Source organism: Nycticebus coucang, chromosome 9 (assembly GCF_027406575.1).
Source record: "Nycticebus coucang isolate mNycCou1 chromosome 9, mNycCou1.pri, whole genome shotgun sequence".
Taxonomy (NCBI): Eukaryota; Metazoa; Chordata; class Mammalia; order Primates; family Lorisidae; genus Nycticebus; species Nycticebus coucang.
Genome location: NC_069788.1, coordinates 72942512 through 72960647, shown reverse-complemented (window position 1 = coordinate 72960647; position 18136 = coordinate 72942512). Strand labels below are relative to the sequence as shown.

At 45.0% G+C, this 18136-nt stretch overlaps 1 protein-coding gene across 4 annotated transcripts in view; it reads left to right on the top strand.

The window, feature by feature from the left end:
• The first annotated feature begins 6441 nt into the window (after positions 1-6441).
• Positions 6442-18136, top strand: part of LY86 (lymphocyte antigen 86) — a 72194-nt gene continuing 60499 nt past the window's right edge. For 3 of the 4 annotated variants that reach the window (XM_053602720.1, XM_053602722.1, XM_053602719.1), the window contains exon 1: positions 6442-6641. In XM_053602720.1, coding sequence (XP_053458695.1) covers positions 6506-6641 — 136 coding nt within the window. In that variant the 5' untranslated portion in view covers positions 6442-6505. Of the gene's footprint in view, positions 6642-17665; positions 17819-18136 lie in introns of all 4 variants that reach the window. The other variant, XM_053602723.1, reaches the window with a different exon arrangement.

Genomic DNA, 18136 nt, shown 5'->3' with positions numbered 1-18136 from the left:
TCTCAGACACCACGAGAAGGGAAGATTAGCAAACCACTGGGCATAGTAGTGAAGGGGCTGTTTTCTCAAGGAGGGAGAACTTGGATTCTGGAATCTAACTGACTGACCTTCAACAGCGCTACCACAGGTACGTGACTGCGGACACAGAACTAACTACGCTTCAGTGTCCTCACCTGGAGAATGAGGATCAGAGGTCCAGACCGCCATAATTAAAATCCCTGTGGTTTCTTGATTTTAGAAAGGTAATACAGTTTACATTTTATAACACCCCTAGTGGGGTCTGGTAAAGAACCCATTAACCTCTAACCAACCCTGTCAATATTTTTGCAGTGAAACAAAGTAATATTCATTTAGGTGGAATAAATGAAAACTACAAATAGCCTCATCAATTTGAATGCAATTTTTCCACCATACATACCAAAAGAAGAAGAGGAGGGGGGAGGAGGAGGGGGAGGAGGAGAAAAAGGCATCCTTTTTCAAGACTTTGAGATTTCAGAGTTGCAGAGCTGGAGTTAAGGGGTGGGGAGGCAGAGGGCAAGGCGTGAATGATGGAGCTGTGCTTCCCTTGTAAGGCTGTGTGGGGATTAAACGCGGGAGGGCATATATACATACACATATGTATACATATATATATATGAAGTGCTTAGAAGACTGCCCAGCACATTATAGGAGCTCAGTACATTTTGGATATTCTCCTTTATTTCAAAAGAGGAAAAACACAGGCTACTTCAAAGATTATTATTTATATGTCAAAATTACTTCTGGGGAAGTTTGCTACTTCAGGGAATAAAAAGACCTCTTCAGAAGAATTTGGAAATAGAAACACTTCATCAGACCTCTTTGGAAGAATTCTGGGTGAATCCAGCAGTCACTTTCAGTAGAAAAAATCGTCAAGAAAATTCCCAGGGGTCTGATCTAAAGAATAAGTAAGTTATCTTATTCCAAATACTGTCAGTCCAGCGACACTGCTCTCTAACGACTTGGCTTAAATATGACAAGTGAAAATCCCATAATCACAGCTGGAGGTTCTGAAACCAATGGAGTTGGAAGTATGCGCTGAGGCCAGAACCCAGGGGCTATCACAGTACCATGTAAAAGAACTTTTTCCATTCCTTAGCCCATTTCTGGTTTCCTCCCTAATGTTTTTCCTTTACCTTACCGAGATCACTTCAGTCTTACCTAGAGAATTCTCAATTTGAGGAGCAGAGTCTGAACTACAAATTGCTAATTTGTCCCATGCTATAGAGAATTTTGATACATGAACATCGGTCCTCTCAAGCTAGAGAGCTCCTCTCTCTGAGTCTCAGAGCAATTTTCTCTGCTTTGATCGGTTACTGCAATTTGTTGCCCTTTTCATCATTGGAAAATTGATCAGAATGACCTAGAGTGCCCACTTCTTTCCTGGCCCAGCATATGTGTTCCTCAAGCAAACAAAAAGCTTTTCTGTTTGTAGTTTGTGCAGAATTTGTAGAGCCATTCAGAAACCAAGTACTTTGTAAATTATGTCCCCCGAACAATGAAACATTAATAATGATGAACAAATGGGGGAAGAACAAGGAAATGAGGGGAGGCTGTGTTTCACACAGGCCTCTGCAGTTTGTCCCTGGAGCAAAGAGTTGTTGTAAAACCCTGACAAGCTATCACCCTGGGCTACTTCAGGGAGTGGAAAGTCCTCTTCAGAAGAATTCTGAACCAGAAATGCTTCATAGACCTCTTCAGGAAAACTCTGGGTACACCCAGCAGCCACTTTTAGGAGAAAAATGTCAAGAAAATTCCTGGAGGTCTGATCCAAAGGGTAAGTTATCTTATTCCAAATACTGCCAGTCCAGTGGCAGTAACAGGAAAAAACAGTTATTGTGTATATGCAACGGCCAGATGAAAATATTTCAGAAAGCCTAGTCCAATTATCTATGTGAAACCCAGGTAGTTTTTCAAGAAGCAAAGTCTGTTCTCTTCTATTAAATAATATGCCAGGTGTGGTGGCTCATGACTGTAATCCCAGGGACTTGGGAGGCTGAGGCAGGAGGATAACTTGAGCCCAGGAGTTAGAGCCCACAGTGAGCTACAATCATGCGACTGCACTCCAGCCTAGACAACACAGGGAGACCCCGTCACTTCAAAAAACAAAAAAAGTGCTAAAAGATGTATCATCTCTTCCCACTAGAAGGTAAGCTATACGAGAACAAAGAATTCGTTTTGCTGTCATCCTAGTCCTTGGAACCGTAGCTGGCATGTCAGAAGTGCTTAATAAATATTTATTGAATAAGTAGTGAATGCATTTAAAGCAGGGAGACAGATGATTTTTTCCCCCGGTTTTGTAGAAAGTAAACATAAACAAGTGATGTCAAGCACCCAAGGGACTCCGTGAGCATCTCACACTTTCTGTGTGACGAGGATTCCAGAAGTCTACTGAAAAGCTCAGTAGGTTGGCACCAATTCTGTGGGATAAACACGTAGCCCACATCACAGAGAGTGTGAAAATAGCTACAGAGTAAACCTCATCGGTCAGCCCAGGGGGTGTTAAATGGTGACACACAGCAAGTGGCCTGGCTTCCTGACTTCTGCACAGTATGGGAGCAGTTTTCAGGTTGCACTCAATGTAGAAGACAAAGCAAGATGAGTTCAAACCTGTCTCTTCCCACTGCAGCCTGGCAGAAACTCAGGGAGAGGCCACAGAAGAAAGAAGCGACGTGGCAGTGCTCCATAAAGGGGAAATGTCACCTAACATCATAAATATGGGAGGGGAACTAGAAGAAAGCAGCCACCATTGAATATAGATGATAGGGAAGGCACATTTGCTATTGTAACATTTAGTATTAAAGAATCAATATTTACTGTCAAAGACTAGTTCAGGCTACTGCCACCTGCTGGCATGTGAAATAGATAATATTGACCTGAACTTCATTCCATGTCCTGGGGAAGTGTGATGCCCACCCCAAGGTTGAATCACTTTCCCAACAGGGTTGCATTACCATGGCCTCCACCTCTGTCTCACACCACGTTGATGCAAACAGGAAACTCTTCCCTCCTCACCCACGTGCACACACACGTGCACACACTCACAATCATTTCTAGGTATACAAGTCTGTCTCCACTGAACTTCTGTGCTGCAGAGCAGAGGGGGCTGTTACACTGCAATTGTATAGCAAGCAATTCAGAATCTGTTCTTGAGGGACCTCTGGCTTGCCCCACCTACAGACAAGCTGCCCCTCCTCCCCCACACCAGCCTTTCACCCACTGGCATCTCCTCTCTCCATCCCTCCACTTCTTTCTCTTTTCTCCCTTGCCTTCTGGAACATCATATTTTCTCATGTGGAGCAGGTTCGCCCTTATGTCTTTACATAATTGGACTCCTGTCCCCAGAGTCTCACCATTATTGATTCTTAAAATCTCTCCTTAAACTCTAAAGTTTTTTTTTTTCTTAAGGACATTTCGAGTGACAGCAATCCTGATAAGAACAATTTTGCCCTGCACAAAAAGAAAGGCACCATCTCCAAGTTCACCTCTATGAAAAGATAACAGCAAAATAAATAAATAAAAATAAAAAATAAGAAAAGATAACAACATGAGACACAGAGAAAGAGGGTTGTCCCAAAAGTAGAAGAGCAATCTGGACAAAACCAGAAGCACAGCTTCCTCAGTCACAGCTGGCTAAGGTTGGAATGCAATATCAAAAGCCTGGCAGTATGATGGTTACCATTACACGGATAGAACCATATTTTAAATAACTTGCATAAACTGATTTTTAATTTTTATTCTATTTTTATTTTTTATTTTATTCTATAGTTAGGGAATAGGACATTCTCAAAGAACATATTTACAAATCTTCTATTTAAAGAATTCCACAACACATCATTATGGATTAATTTCTGAGCGAGACCAGCCACAGTTAATAATTTCAGTCAAGCCCTGTTTTCAGGTAGGACAAGTCAGTATAACTCCTTAGAGGAAGTGGCTTACTCTTTTGTCCTATGTGGGTATGCTGTGTTACATAAAAAGTCATCTGTCATATAACAAAATAACATATGATTAATAAATTTTTTTAAAAAAATTGTACCTTCTGCAACATACCAAATTCTATGACCTAAAGAGAAAATTCTCACAGTGTGTCCAGATCAGCAGCATGTTAGAAACACATGCTCAAGCTCCACCCCAGGCCTACAGAATCAGAAACTCCAGGGCGGTGCGCAGTGATCTGTGTGTTCACAAGCTGTTAGCAGATGCTGGCGCCCACTCAAGTCTGAGAACCACTATTCTTGGGCTACATGGTCTCTGAATGGACTGTATTGAATATTTCCAAGGACCAATGCTTACCCTGAATGAAGATTCTTTTTATTGCCAGGTCCTTGATTCACAAAAATCTGTAGCCTTGTATTCAAATTACCTGGTTTCCAGAATAGACTGAATGTTTGTGCCCATCTCAAATTCAAATGTTGAAATCCTCACCCTCAAGGTGACAGCATTAAGAGGGGTGGCCTTTGGGATATGATTAGGTCATGGGGATGGAGCTCTCATAAATGGGATTAGTGTCCTTATGAGGAGGACATAGCAAGAAGGCACTTTCTATGAACCACAGAGCTCTCACGGAATTTGCTAGAGCCTTCATCCTGGACTTCCCAGCCAAGGGAAGATTTATGTATTATAAATAAACCTGATAATTTAAATAAATCTGAGGATTTATTTATAATAAATAAATCTGATTATTTACCAGAACTTTGATAAATAAATGCTTGTCATCTAAGCCACTCCAACTAAGGTATTTCTGTTATGACGCTGCAGCTGCAGCTGCCCAGAGCTTTCTGTGAAGGTGTCTGCTCCTGCTCTGGGCTCCTGGGTTTCTCTGGAGGTGTTGCCCACACTGTGCTCTGTAGGGGAGGAAGGTCTGCCCACAATTGCTCTCCTTGCTTACACATTCAGAGCTGGCTCAGCAACTCCTGGAGCATGCAGATGTCCCCAGGGAAAGCTTCTGTCTTCCATCCTGGACCTATCAGTGATTACAACACTCTCACCAGCGCCATGGCTCTGGCCATGACCACTGGAGCCTGCGCTCCCAAGCTCCTGCTCCCAGCAGAGCTGCTTTCTGCTCACATGGGCCAAGTGGAGCTACCTTGTCTCCTCTCAGTGACTAACCACCTCTCCCTCCACACAAGGTGGCTCAACTTCCACTTTGCGTTCTGTAGAAGCCAGTGGTGCTTAAACTTGAGACTTACTGAAATACCAAATGCTGGGCCCCTCCCTAGACTTTCTGATTCAGTAGGTCTGTGTGCAGCCCAGAATTTGCATTTCTGACAAGCTCCTAGTGCAAGCTGCTACTGTCATCTCCCCAGACCACATTTTGAAAGCCAACAACACTGAACTTATTTGCAAAGGGGAACCTAAAAAATCAATCCAAACTTCTCTCTTCCCCATATGAGGACTCCCTGATGTCTCCCCCAAAATCCAAATTATCCGCAATTCAATCAATGTATTTGATTATCCTCATTGGTAATTAACTTCAGGTGACACTAATTCTTATTTAGCCATTGATGGCGATAGTCAATTTATCTAGTGCACTCAGAAAAATGCTTTTTCTCCCAGGGGAAACAGTGTTTTGTGTGGCTCCTGAAAGCTGCCAGTCTTGGCCCTGACTCTGGTTCTCTTTAACTAAGATGGAATTGGGACAGGGTGAGGAATTGGAGTTGAACTTTGCTGTCCTGAAGCAGGACAACAGAGATACATGGAAGACGGAAGACAAATCTTGGTTTTGAAAAGAAAATGGGATGTAACATTGATGACCTCCCAACAATTAAAATCATTAAAGCAGCCCTGCCTTCCCACCATTCCTGCTCCTTCCATCAGGCCAAACCCAGAAATTGAACAGGGCTCACTTCTCAGGCCTATTCCCTCCACCTCATGTTCAAAGACCACATCGGCTGCTGCTCAAACAAGGTCCTGTTCTCAGCTGGAAAATTCACTGGCCCTTAGAGTGGAGCCAAAGCCAGAAGAAAGAAAAGCAACAACAGGGCAAAGGCCTCATTCCAGATTCCAGACATCATCCTGCCATCCTCAAACAGCCCAGTGCTGCCTACTGGCCCCAGCCAGGTCCCTAGTCCACAGCTTACACCGGGAGCCTGCAGAGACACGGGGGCTGTTGATGGAAAACACAGGAGGCCTATGGTTTCTCTCTGCTGGATTTACAGTTCCACCAGGGGGCTCAAACAGGGGCTGTTCTTAGGGGCCCAGGCATAATAAGTCCACGCAAATTTGGTGGCCCACTCTCTGTTAAAGCAGAAAGTCAACGTGCAACTTATCTCAGACCAGACCCTGCAGATTCAAGGTCCTAGGGGAACAGTTATTCAAATGCCTCTGCTCACTGCATTTTGCTTCTGACAGTGGTTCCTCAGGAGCCTAAAATTTGAGAAGTGAAACTGAACATGCCACCCCCTTCATGAGGGAAGAGGAAGAGCCATTGAGGTCTTTTCATTGTGCCTATTATTTTTCTGTTGGTCTCGCACGGGCCCTCACCATGAAGGGTTTCCCAGCCGTCCTCCTCATCTGGACTCTGATTTCTCCCAGCAGCAGTGGCGGAGGCAGCGGGGAAGCCTGGCCCACACATGTGGCCTGCAGGAATGGAGGCCTGGAAGTGCTCTACCAGAGTTGTGGTAAGGAGTTTTGAAACATTCATTTGTGTTTATGGGGAAATTAAGGTCTACAGATGTGGGTTGCTTAAGTTCTTAGCTAGAGTGGATGAGGGGAGAGGGAACTAGCAGCCCAACACTTTCTCTGCATTGAGTCTGGAAAGCCATGCGGGACTCATTGAGAAGGAAGCTGTGGGGGCTGGAGCATGGGGCTGGCCCTGAGCAGGAAGGAGCCTCATGAGAGTGGCAAAGATGGTAAGAAAGAGAAATTGAGTGTAAAAATAGCAATTGACTAATCCCACAGAGCCCCCCAAAAGAACAAAATGATCAATGAATTTACCAGATCATGAAACCTCACCACTTGAAAATTAGGAAAAGATGCCTTCCATTAAGGGCCTGCCCTCAGAATTGTACACCCGGGCTTCCTTTCCAGTTGATACAGTTTGCAAATGGAGTGAAAAGGTTACTTCTCCCCAAAGAGAAGATGCCTGTCCTCCTTGGACAATTCCAGAGCTTCTATTGTAGCAGTAACACTGAGGAGCTCTATAAACACTTAGCGTGCAGCTATCAGTGGAAGGGTTTTCTCTAGAGCCAGAAATAAAAAAAAAAAAAAAAAAAAAAAGAGTGAGATGTGATTGTTACCCCAGTGAGTCAAACTGATGTACCAACAGAAAAATTGCAATTCAGTGAATAGAAGGGAGTGAACTGCAGTAATCAGTATCAGAGCCAACCCCTTGAGCTGTGTCTTGGTTTGTTTGGTCGACAACAATAACATGCCACAGAATGAGCAGCTTAAGCAGTGGAAATTAATTTTCTCACAATTTTGGAGGCTGGAAATCCAAGATCAAGATGTTAGCAGGGTTGGTTTCTCTTGTGGTCTCCCTCCTTGGCTTATAGATAATCATCCTAACCCTGTGTCCTCACACGGTCACCCCCATGTGCACCTCCTTCTTATAAGGACACCTGTCATAGTAGCCTCATTTTAACTTAATCGTCTCTTTAAAGACCCCCATCTCCAAAGACAGTTACATTCTGAGGTATGGAAAGTTGGGACTTCAACATGTAGATTTGTGGGGGACAGGACATGACTCAGCCCACTCAGCCCTCAGCCCACAGGACATGATTCCAGATTCCCTCTGGAGATCAGAGGGGACTGGCTTGTGATATGGCAAGACACTATGAAATCTGCCACTTGAAGGGAGAGGGGGGCAAATCGCTGTTTGAACTGCCAGAGGTGGGAAGGGGTGAAGGTGAAGCATCTTGATTTGGCTCACGCTGAACTGGGCCATAATGAAGATGGGGCACTTGAGAAAACAGTGATCCCTGAGACTGCCACCCAAAGAGGTGGTCACCAGGGCTGTTTGCCCAACTTGGCAAGGAACATTGGCATGCCCGCCCCCACCCCCCGCCCAAAAAAAACAGTAAAAAATAATAGTAAAAGAGAACAAATGGCTGGGTGCTGGAAGTGCTTCTCTCATTACTCTCTTTTCCCTTGAGGGTGGGACACTGTACCACTGGCATCCCATTCATTTTAGGTGCAAGATGGGAAGCAAGATTTGCAATGAATGGACTAGTCAGAGTTTGTGCTTCCAATACATCCCCACATAAAAGGGTTGCCAGGGCTGATCTGTCCCCCAGACTTTCCCTCAGCCTGCAGCCAAGTCTGGCACATCCATTCAAGTCATGACCAGCAGAGACACAAGGACTGGGCACAGACAGGAAAGAAGAAAAATATGTTAACTGCCCATCTGGGGATGGCTCCTTCCTCCGAGGAGGAGCTGCACCATGGAGTCAGGAACTGGGGCTAAGGAAGTGCAGGAGGTGCCGTTCACATCCAAGAGGAGTGGGTGGATCAGACACTAGAACAACAGGGTGAGTGCCTGTCGTGAAGGGCTACAGTGGAGGCAGGCATCATGTACCAGGGCACATGGTGGTCAGAGGAGATTGGGAAGGAGCCACCCAGCCTAAGGTAAAGCCTAATGACTTTTACTGGTAATGATAACATCTCATGTTCATGGCAGGCACCATGCTCAGTGCTTTACAAAGATCATCCTTACGTAGCAGACGTGTAAAACTGAAGGTTAGAGATGTTAGGCAACTTTTCCAAAGCCACACAACAATTAGTGGCAGAAGTACGTCCCCAGGGGCAAAAGGGAGACAAAGCATTGAGTTAACATTTATGGAATTAAAACAAATTGATCCCCAGCTGCCTGACTCCAGAGCCCACACTCCAGATCTCCCTGCTCTGGAGTTTTGTAAGCAGGCAAGGAGGAAATAAGGAAGGAGTGAGGGAAAGAGAACTTGGGAGAGAGAGTGGCACGCATGAAAGCAGGGCAGTGTGACAAGGCTAGAGTCTGGGGAGCTGCCGTAGGGCTGGAAACACAGTAGGTGAGAGAGGAGGTGGGAGGTATGGGCAGGGCCCCAGGCAGGGTGGACTGCCTACCTTTGGCAATGAGGAGGCCACATTTTGGAAAGATCCTTCAGGTTGTAAATAGCAACTTGGGTAGTGGATTGGAAGCTATTTGAAGCAGGAAACAAGGTTTGTAACCGGGAACAATAACTCAGGAAAAGAACAAGAGTCGAGTTGGCGTCATTTCCACAGCCTTAATATCCTTGAAGAGAAAGAAGGAGCTTCATAAGCAGCTACTAGGCTCTGAATACCAACCAGGAAGTGAACATAATTTTCTGCAAAAACAGAAGTCCTACCCTGGCCAGCTGTTAGTGCTATAGGAAAGAAAAGGGCCACAGTCTTTACCAAAGCAAAAGGGGGAACACATGCAGTTAGGGATCCTTGCCTCCACCAAGTCACAGAGCAAGTCCCAGGGACCCGTGCACATGCTACAAATGCCCACTAATGTATTTACCATATGCTGCCTCTAGTACACAAAGGTGGGAAGTGATTACAGACATGCATGTGATTGGAGGAGGAAATAGGCAGTAGTGAGAGAATCAGGGTGAGGGGAAGAATAAGGAAAAGTGTTATGGACTGAATTTTTGAGTCTACTCAAAATTTCTGTTCAACCCATGTGATAGTATTAGGAGGTGTGGTCTTTAGGAGGTAATTAATTCATGAGGCTGGAGACTTCATACATGGGATTAGCGCCCTTATGAGAAGAGGGCAGAGATCTCCCCCTCCCTCCACCATGTGAGGACACAATAAGAAGGTAGCCATTGTAAGCCAGGAAGCGAGCCCTCTCCAAGAGCCCACCCTGGCCTCCCACATCCAGCCTCAAGGACTGTGGGAAATTAAAACGTTGCTTGTTTAACACCCCGCCCTAGCCTTTTGTTATACCTGCCCAACAGACTAAGAATTGTAAGGCAGGAGAGGCCTGGATACGTGTAACAGATGAGGCAGGATGAAGATAAGAGCTTAGGATCTAGAGTCAGGAAAGCTCATCCAAATCCATGGACAATATCTCTAGGTCTCATACCCTTGTTTGTAAAGTGGTCATTTGTAGTTTCCTACAATTGCTATAATAAGTTTCTATCTTGTGACTTAAAATGACACACCTTTATCCTCTGAGAGTTCTGGGAAATCAGTTTCACTGGGTAAGGTGTGGGTAGGGCCTGGATCCCTCAGAAGCTCTGGGACAGAACCTGTTTCCTTGTCTTTCCAGCTTGTACAGCTGCATCCCCGGGCTCAGGGCCTCTCCATCCATCTTCAAAGCCAGCGGTGTAGCATTCTCGTCGAATTGCTTTCTTGTTCTATGTCAAACCTCCCTCTTCTTCCTTTTATGAGGACACCTGTGATTAGGATAATCTCCCCATCTCAAGATCCTTAATCACACCTGCAAAGTTCTTTTTGCACATAAGGTAACATTCACAGTTCCATGGATTAAGATGTGGACATCTTTGGGGATCATTATTCAGCCTAATCTTGTAGGGAGAATATTTTATCAGCCCTACAGTGCTGATAAAAAATTTTTTTAATGTAGTGTGAGGATTACATGAAAAGGACTATAGGAATGGTGCTCAGAACATACTACGCACTCAATAAATCTTTGTATTTTACAATTGATAGAAGCATATTTGACTATGAACTTCCTTAAAGTCAAATGGAATAAAGAAACGACATGGTATCTAAAATAAAACCAATTTTTAAGATGTTAAGCTTTTCCTGATACTGAGATGATGAGCATCAAGGGGATGGTCCAGAGTAGTGGCATCCTGGACAGGGTCTCACAGGAGATGACATAGGGACTCATGCTGCTGTTTCACACAGTGCTTCTGGAGGCAGGCTGAGAGCCCAGAATCAGGGAAGATTTTGTAGAACTTCTCATGCATCTGGCACTCGCAGTGCTGGCTTAACTTGAGGGAGAAAGTTAGATTGTGTGTAAGAGTGGATGAGCTGTGTGTCCTCCAGGCCATCCTCCGTTTGTATTAGTATTGTTGCCATTGTTCTGGGTTTTGTTACTGGGTTTCTGATAAGGGTTGGATAGCAGAGATCTGAGTTATATTCCCAGACAGGAGCTTTGAGCGTAGACCCCAGCAAGGTCATTTCACATGCTTTGTCGTCAGCTGGGCTGAGGAGGACCTGCAGGACACCTGCCTTCCTGTGCCCTTTCAGTTTCTCTGCTCCTCACAGTGTACCTGGCCATAGACGTGCCTCTAGGAGCAGAGCAGGGCAGGAGCCTGCAAACTGTAGCCATCAGGCCAGAAAAATGCTGGCTTTGCATGGCCTATAAGCTAGGAATGATTTTCACATTTTTAAATGATTAAAAAAAGTCAAAAGTAGAAGAATGTTTATGACACATGGAAATGATATAAAATTCAAAATGATATGAAATTCAAATGTTTGTGTCCATAAATAGAGGATGTTTGGAAACATAAATAAGGTGTCATCAGAACACAGCTGTGCTCATTCTCTTATCACGGTCGCTCTTGTGCTTCACGGCAAAGCTGAGCAGTATGACTGTGACCTCGTGCCCACAGACCCTTACATGTTAGCCATCTGGAAATTTATAGAAAACATTTGCTGATCCTGGTCAAGGGTAGGAAGAAATCTTTCCATGTCTTCATAAGATCACAGCCTCAAGTTCTGGGTCTTTCAAATGATGCCAGTCATAAAGGGGCTGCATGGACCAGTGAACTTCATGCAAAACCACCATGACCACAAAAAAATGTGTAGGACCCTTTCAGAGAACCATACGGCCAGAATAATCTCTCCCTTCTGCACGTCATTTTACAATTGATAAAGTCCTTCCATTGGTAAGGCCTTCTTTAATCCTTACAAATAGCCCCGTGAAGGACGTAGGATGTTTATCTCCATTTTTTTTAAATGCAGTCCCTGAAACACATATACATAGTAAGTACTTTGATAAAGTAGCGTACCTGAGTATGCTATAAACCCAAGTGTCTGACTTCACGGCCTTAAAAGCTGCAGCCTGGAATCTAACAGGAATCCACGTCATCTGGTCCCAGAGACAGGGGAGGCCAGGGAGAAAACACACCTCAAAAGATAAGTCTCTAAGTCAGCGGTTCTCAACCTGTGGGTTGCGACCCCTTTGGGGGTCTTGTGCATATCAGGCATGTACATTACGATTCGAAACAGTAGCAAACTTACAGTTATGGAGTACCAACGAAAAGGGTGGCGGCATTAGGAAGGTTGAGAACCACGGCTTTAAGTAAAAGGGGGAGAGCCCTAAGCTGTATGCGGACTAGTAAAAGGGGAGAAGGAAGAGGGGAGAGGGAGGAGGAGGGAAAAAGAAAAAGGAGGGAAGGAGGGGGAGAAAGAAAAGGAGAAGAACTGGGGAGGGGAAGGAGGAGGGGAAATGCAGGAGGAGGAGCAGGTGACAGAAGAAGAGGAAGAAAGGAGGGGACGAGAAAGGGGAAGGAGTAGGGGCAAGAGCTGGGGAGGAAGGGGGGAGGGAGAGATTTGTCTTCCTTTCTGTTGCCAACCCTCAGCCCCCTCCTCCCTATGTGCTTCAGAGCCAGGCTGACTTGGCACATCGCAAGTCTCCCTCATGAATCTATGGCAGCCACAGAGGAGAAATAGCCCCACCCCTGTGTTTTCCAGCCAGATGTACCAATTGCTCTTTTCTTGCATCATGGTGTCTGGAAATGGCATCTCCCAAATTAAAAGAAGCAAACAAAGAGCCATTCTCTTATCATAAAGAACAGCATATTTAATGATCAGCGCCCCCCCCCCCATGCAGGAGGCATGCTTATGTCCTGGGGAAGCCCCATTTCCCACCCCCAGCAACAGTTCCCTCCATGGAGTAGTTGGTGAGCAGGAAGGGTAGGGGAGCCCATCTCAGCAGTGTGTTGAGGGCTGTGAGTGTTCTCTCGGGGACCTGGCCAGCCCCAGGGAGTTTCTGGGGTCAGGTTATCATGGCATCTGGTCACCATGCTTCAAACTTGGAATCAGCACCTGTTCTCTCCTCGAAAACAACCAGCCTTGTCGACATCTGCCTAAATAGGTTTCACATGTTTCTGAACTTACTGCAGGGCGGGCACTTTATCTGACCTCCAAAAATTCTCTTAATTATGAAGTCTAAATCAAGTCATGTGCATCTGAATAATCCATCAAGGTAGCCAAATAGGACAATTCATCAGACTTCAAGAATGCAAAACAAAGCTGGCAACATCTTGACCAAAATACAAGAGTGAGCTGCAAATGACCTAGCCGTGTAGCAGAACAAACAAGCAAGGCATATTGACAACACGTTCATAGACTAATTTTTAAAAGCTGCCCTGGGGGAAAAGGGATGGGGGAAAACTACTTTCCTTAGAATCTAATAACTCTAAAGTAAATGGAGGATGCAGCAAACACAGAAGGAATAGCATCATCAAAAAAAGAAAAAGAAAAACATCCCAGGCCATACAGGGATATAAAACTGTGTGATTAAAGAAAGTGAAATAGCTAGGGACACAAAAATGCAATTCCAGAGGGATAACTTTGGGTATGCAGGATCTGACGGCTGACTGCCTTGAGCAGGGTGGGGTCTGATGGCCCACATTTCAAGACAGAAAGTTGATAAAGACGGACAAAAATGTCAGCGTTGCAGTGCAGATTTTTAAAATGCTGGATAAAAGTAAAAAAAAAAAAAGCTGGGAGGGAAGTGAACCATGTTGTGTGTTTCTGGGACCAAACCACCAGGATCCTCTGGGTTTCCATCCTTGGGAGTCTCGCAAACACTTTTTAAAGGAGCTGCTAAAAGTAACTTAGTGAATAGGGCCCCAGAGAGATGGGGGAAAAGCCAAGAATCTGTGGTTCTGAAGAGGTTCTTTCTGCAAGCAAAAGACACTGCTCACTCCTCTTCTATCCTCAGGCAGAGTCAAGATGGGCAGCTCTGCTCATGTATGGGGAGGAGAATCTTTGGCAAGGGGTGCTGGCTGTCCTCCAGCCCAGCAGCCATTTTTTGTAGAAACTACAGCACAGAGGACATGTTTCCAAAGCAGCGGTGATTATGAAGTCCCAGGCATGGCTTCAGACGCAGGGCTGCAGGAGAGGCAGTGTGGGGCCCAGAGCAGCTTTCTTTGTTCTCCAGAAGCTGAGGAAAGTGGGGATGAAAGAGCCCATTCCCAGCTCCTGTTGTGCAGCTGGAACACCTGGAAGAGCCCAACAATGCCAGGCTCTCGGTGAGGCAGCCCCCCGCCACTGGGGAGCGAGGTCAGCTGTTCAGAGCAGGCACAGGTGGAAGGCCCAGCACCTGGGGAGGCAGGGGCTCCCTCCAAAACTTCAAACACAAGGAAGGCCAGGCTTTTCACGGAAAGAAAAAGATGATGGGCCAAGAACTGCATGCCACCTAGGCTGGGTTAGTTCCGTTCCTGGGATTCCTTGTAAGGTACTATCCCAGGGTCCTGACCCAGTTGCTTTGTTCTGGAGGTGGAAGAAGTATGCTGGGATCCACCAGGAAACGAGTATTTGCATATCCGTCTGTGTGAGACTGAGGGGTGATTCATACACACTGGGCAGTGCGCAGCCAGCACCGACCAGCCCACTCTGTGGGATCGGAGAACAGATCATTGTGAGCTCCTTCTTGAAATTCCAAGACAGTCCCCCTCCAGGGCTCTCTGCCTTCAGGACAGAAGTGACTGGTCACCAATCCAATGGCTAGGAGATAAAAGAAAAGAATCCCTGGCCCAGAAATCCCTGCTGGCCTTTCCAAACACAATTTGCAGTCTGTGACTCACACAGGCTGCCTGCTCAGCCAGAGAGCCATCAAAGGGCTTCCTTATTTGAAACCTCATGTCTCCAATTCTGGCCAGATGGAAACTGCTCCAGCCCCAGTGAGAAACCCAGCACAGAATTATCAGGATTCCTTTTGCCTGTTAACCACAAGAATCCTTCCCCATAGCTAGGATCTTTCTTATTCAAAGGGCTTCTCTGTATGTTTTAGCGCTCAGTTTAGTCTGCCCCTTTAAACAATTAAACACTACTTACACGATTAATAAATCAAAACTTAGCAAATGTAACAAATTAATTTTTTGAAGACATGTGTACATTGGCCACAAATTTATTAAGAGAATTGTCTTAAGCATTTAATTGAATACAGCGCATTTTTTTAACCGCTTCAAAAACCTTCGAAAGCAGACAGAACACACACATATTATCATTTTCCTCATTACTCTTTTTCTTGACGTTGTTTCTAAATATCGATACCATGAATTTTCATTTATTTCTTCATTACCTCTGTAGTGATACATTCTATATATCCCCATACCTTCTTGAGGTTATAGTAATACTTATTTCAATACTTTGACAGTCATCTAACACAGCAGTCCCCAGCCATTTTGGCACCAGGAACAAGTATCATGGAAGACAATTTTCCCATGGATAGTGGTGGAGAAGGGATTCTGACAGGAGGCCGACCTCAGGCAGTGATGCTGTGTGGCCCTGTTCCTAACAGGCCACAAACCAATAGTGGTCTGCACCCTGGGGAATGGGCCAATGATAAAAACCCTCCCTCAGATCAGCTGGGGATGTAGGGTTTGAGTTACCAACCAATTGATTCTGGGCTTGGTGGCCAGTCAGCAATTTGGGCTATCTTTACTTAAACTTTACATTACATACTTAAGTCCATTTAAGTCTTTTATTAAGTTCCCTTCTACCCTGCTGCTTTTTCCTTGAACAATATGCCCTTTCATTTGTGCTGGATCATTGTCTTGTAATTCATTGTCATAACACCATCAAATATTGACCAGGTCTGCAAGCATCATTAGAAACTTACACCTGCCGTGCTCACCTTTATATAATTAGAAGGGTCATTTAAGAGAAGATGATGGATTTTATCCGCATAGTTAAGGCTCGTCTTTACAACATTTAGCTAATTCATCATCTTAGAACAGGGCATTGAATCCTTTTCTGCTTGCATATTCTGTGCCATCACTCATGCTCATTTGACTTTCACCTGGCTCTCTGCCTAATTTTTATGTGGGAACACTTAAGCTGATCCATCCTTCTGTTCCATTTTTTCCAAGACTAGCTGGCTCATTCACCACTCTTTGTCCCTACTCCTACTTACTTACAAAGATAGAGAAAACTGCAGAGTTGTCTCTGGTCTATCCATATGGATGGAAACACTCAGAGCCTCCAAATAACTAAGAATGAGGCTCCATGCTCATCGAGTGCTTGAGATGTGACCCAGTTTCCTTCCATCTTTGTTACCACCCTGATACGCCCACTCAGTAATTCTTTAAAACAGTCATGAGAGATGAGGCATGTCTTCCTATTCCCAGCAACTGCCTGGAGTTGTTAATACCATTCCCCCAACCAGAGGAGGAGAAAATGCTTGAGTAACTTCCCCAACCCACCACTCTCTGTCAGAGATGAGCATAACAGGCCTCACTAGGATGGTCTGTTCACAATGCCATGACCAGTGTAGTCACAGAGCACTGGTCCCGACCTTTTTGGCACCAGGGAGTGGTTTCATGGAAGACAATTTTTCCATGGACTTGGGTTGTGTGTGGGGTATGTTTTGGGGATGATGCTGTACATTTATCCCAGATCATCAGGCATTAGATTCTCATAAGGAGCAACAACCTCGATCCCTCACATGCAGTTTACAATGGGGTTCACATTTCTGTATGAATCTAATGCCATGGTCCATAGCCTGGGGTTTAGAGACCATGGTCATAGAGGACTTTGGTCTTTTTTGTCAGTTCCCAGTGACTGTGGAAAAAAGGAAGTATGCTCCAACATGAAGTGGTTGCTGGAGCAGCTCTTGGGTGTCAGCTTGATGTTGTGTGAAGCTGTGGTCTTTGAGAGAATGCCTTGTGGCTGCTGATGAAACATTTGGGTGTCAGGGAGACATTGCAGGATGACAAGGCTGTTTCTCCACAAGCCTGCACAAGGAGGGGTCAGCATTCTGTCAGTCCCTGGCCACAGGCAGACTGGGGTCTCCTATAGAGTTGGGACACATTCAGAGGCTCAGGGCTCCAAGCCAAGCACCCCATGCTCAGAAGAGGAACCTCTGAAGGCAATGTGTCCTAACCACAGCCACAAATATAATCAGCAGCAGAACCCAATAGGACCCTCTCAGGCAAGCTCTGCTTCCTCTTCAATCATGAAAGCCATCATGTGAAGGGGACTTACCTCATTTCAGGTTAAAAGTATCACAAAACCAAACTCAAACCCTCACTTGCACACCCCATATCCAAGTACAAAGGACCCTCTTTCTAAGTTGTCATCTTCTTAGCATGATTTGCCCACATCCCTCCTTGCCCAATACTCTTTGCACAGAAAAAAGATTTTTGGAGCCTCCTTAATAATATTAAAAGGATTGACAATTCCATTAATTTACTGTTATTGCTGACTTCATATAGAAAGACATATTTTCATAAAGCAGCATAAGCAAGAGGTTGTATGGAATAAGCTGCCTTGTTTTGTGATAGAAGCCTCAGTAAGGATCCAGCAGCCTTTAGAAAACCAGTAACCATGACAGGACACTCAAGAAAAATACAGCAGACGACTTGGACTCCTAAAGCCTGAAACTTCATGTCAGAGCATGCCAGAGCATGCTTCTTCTGATCTTTTCTCTCTATATAAAAAAGCTTGCCATACGCAACCAACTTTGTCCATCAGAAAAATGCCTGAATCCTTGCAGCCCTCACAACTGGGATCATTTGACTTGGATTTGGATCACTGGATGGAGGATATTCCAGAAGGGAACTACTAGAAGCCTCAAGTCTCCAGAGAATAAACCTAGCCTGACCTACACTGAGCTGTCTGGAATCAAAGCAGAGTGGAAAGCAGACAGGTGGATAATTTGTCCAGAGTGAACAAGAGCTTTTCTGCCTCACACTTGGCTTTGGTTCTAACAAAACAAAAGGGAAATTTGTGTATTAATAAGTGTGCACATTTTCAAAAATACATGAGAAAATTGCTAGTTGCTTTTGGTTTATTTAAAGCATCAGTTGAACAGAGCACAGGCTTACTAACAAGTATCAAGTGTCCCAACAAAAATGCACCTCAGATTTTAGATCCAGTAACAAAAATAATGAGCAAGGAGCCTCATATGCAAACATCGCCTGATCTCAGGATCTCAGCAGAGCTTTCTTCAGAATTAGATCTTCAG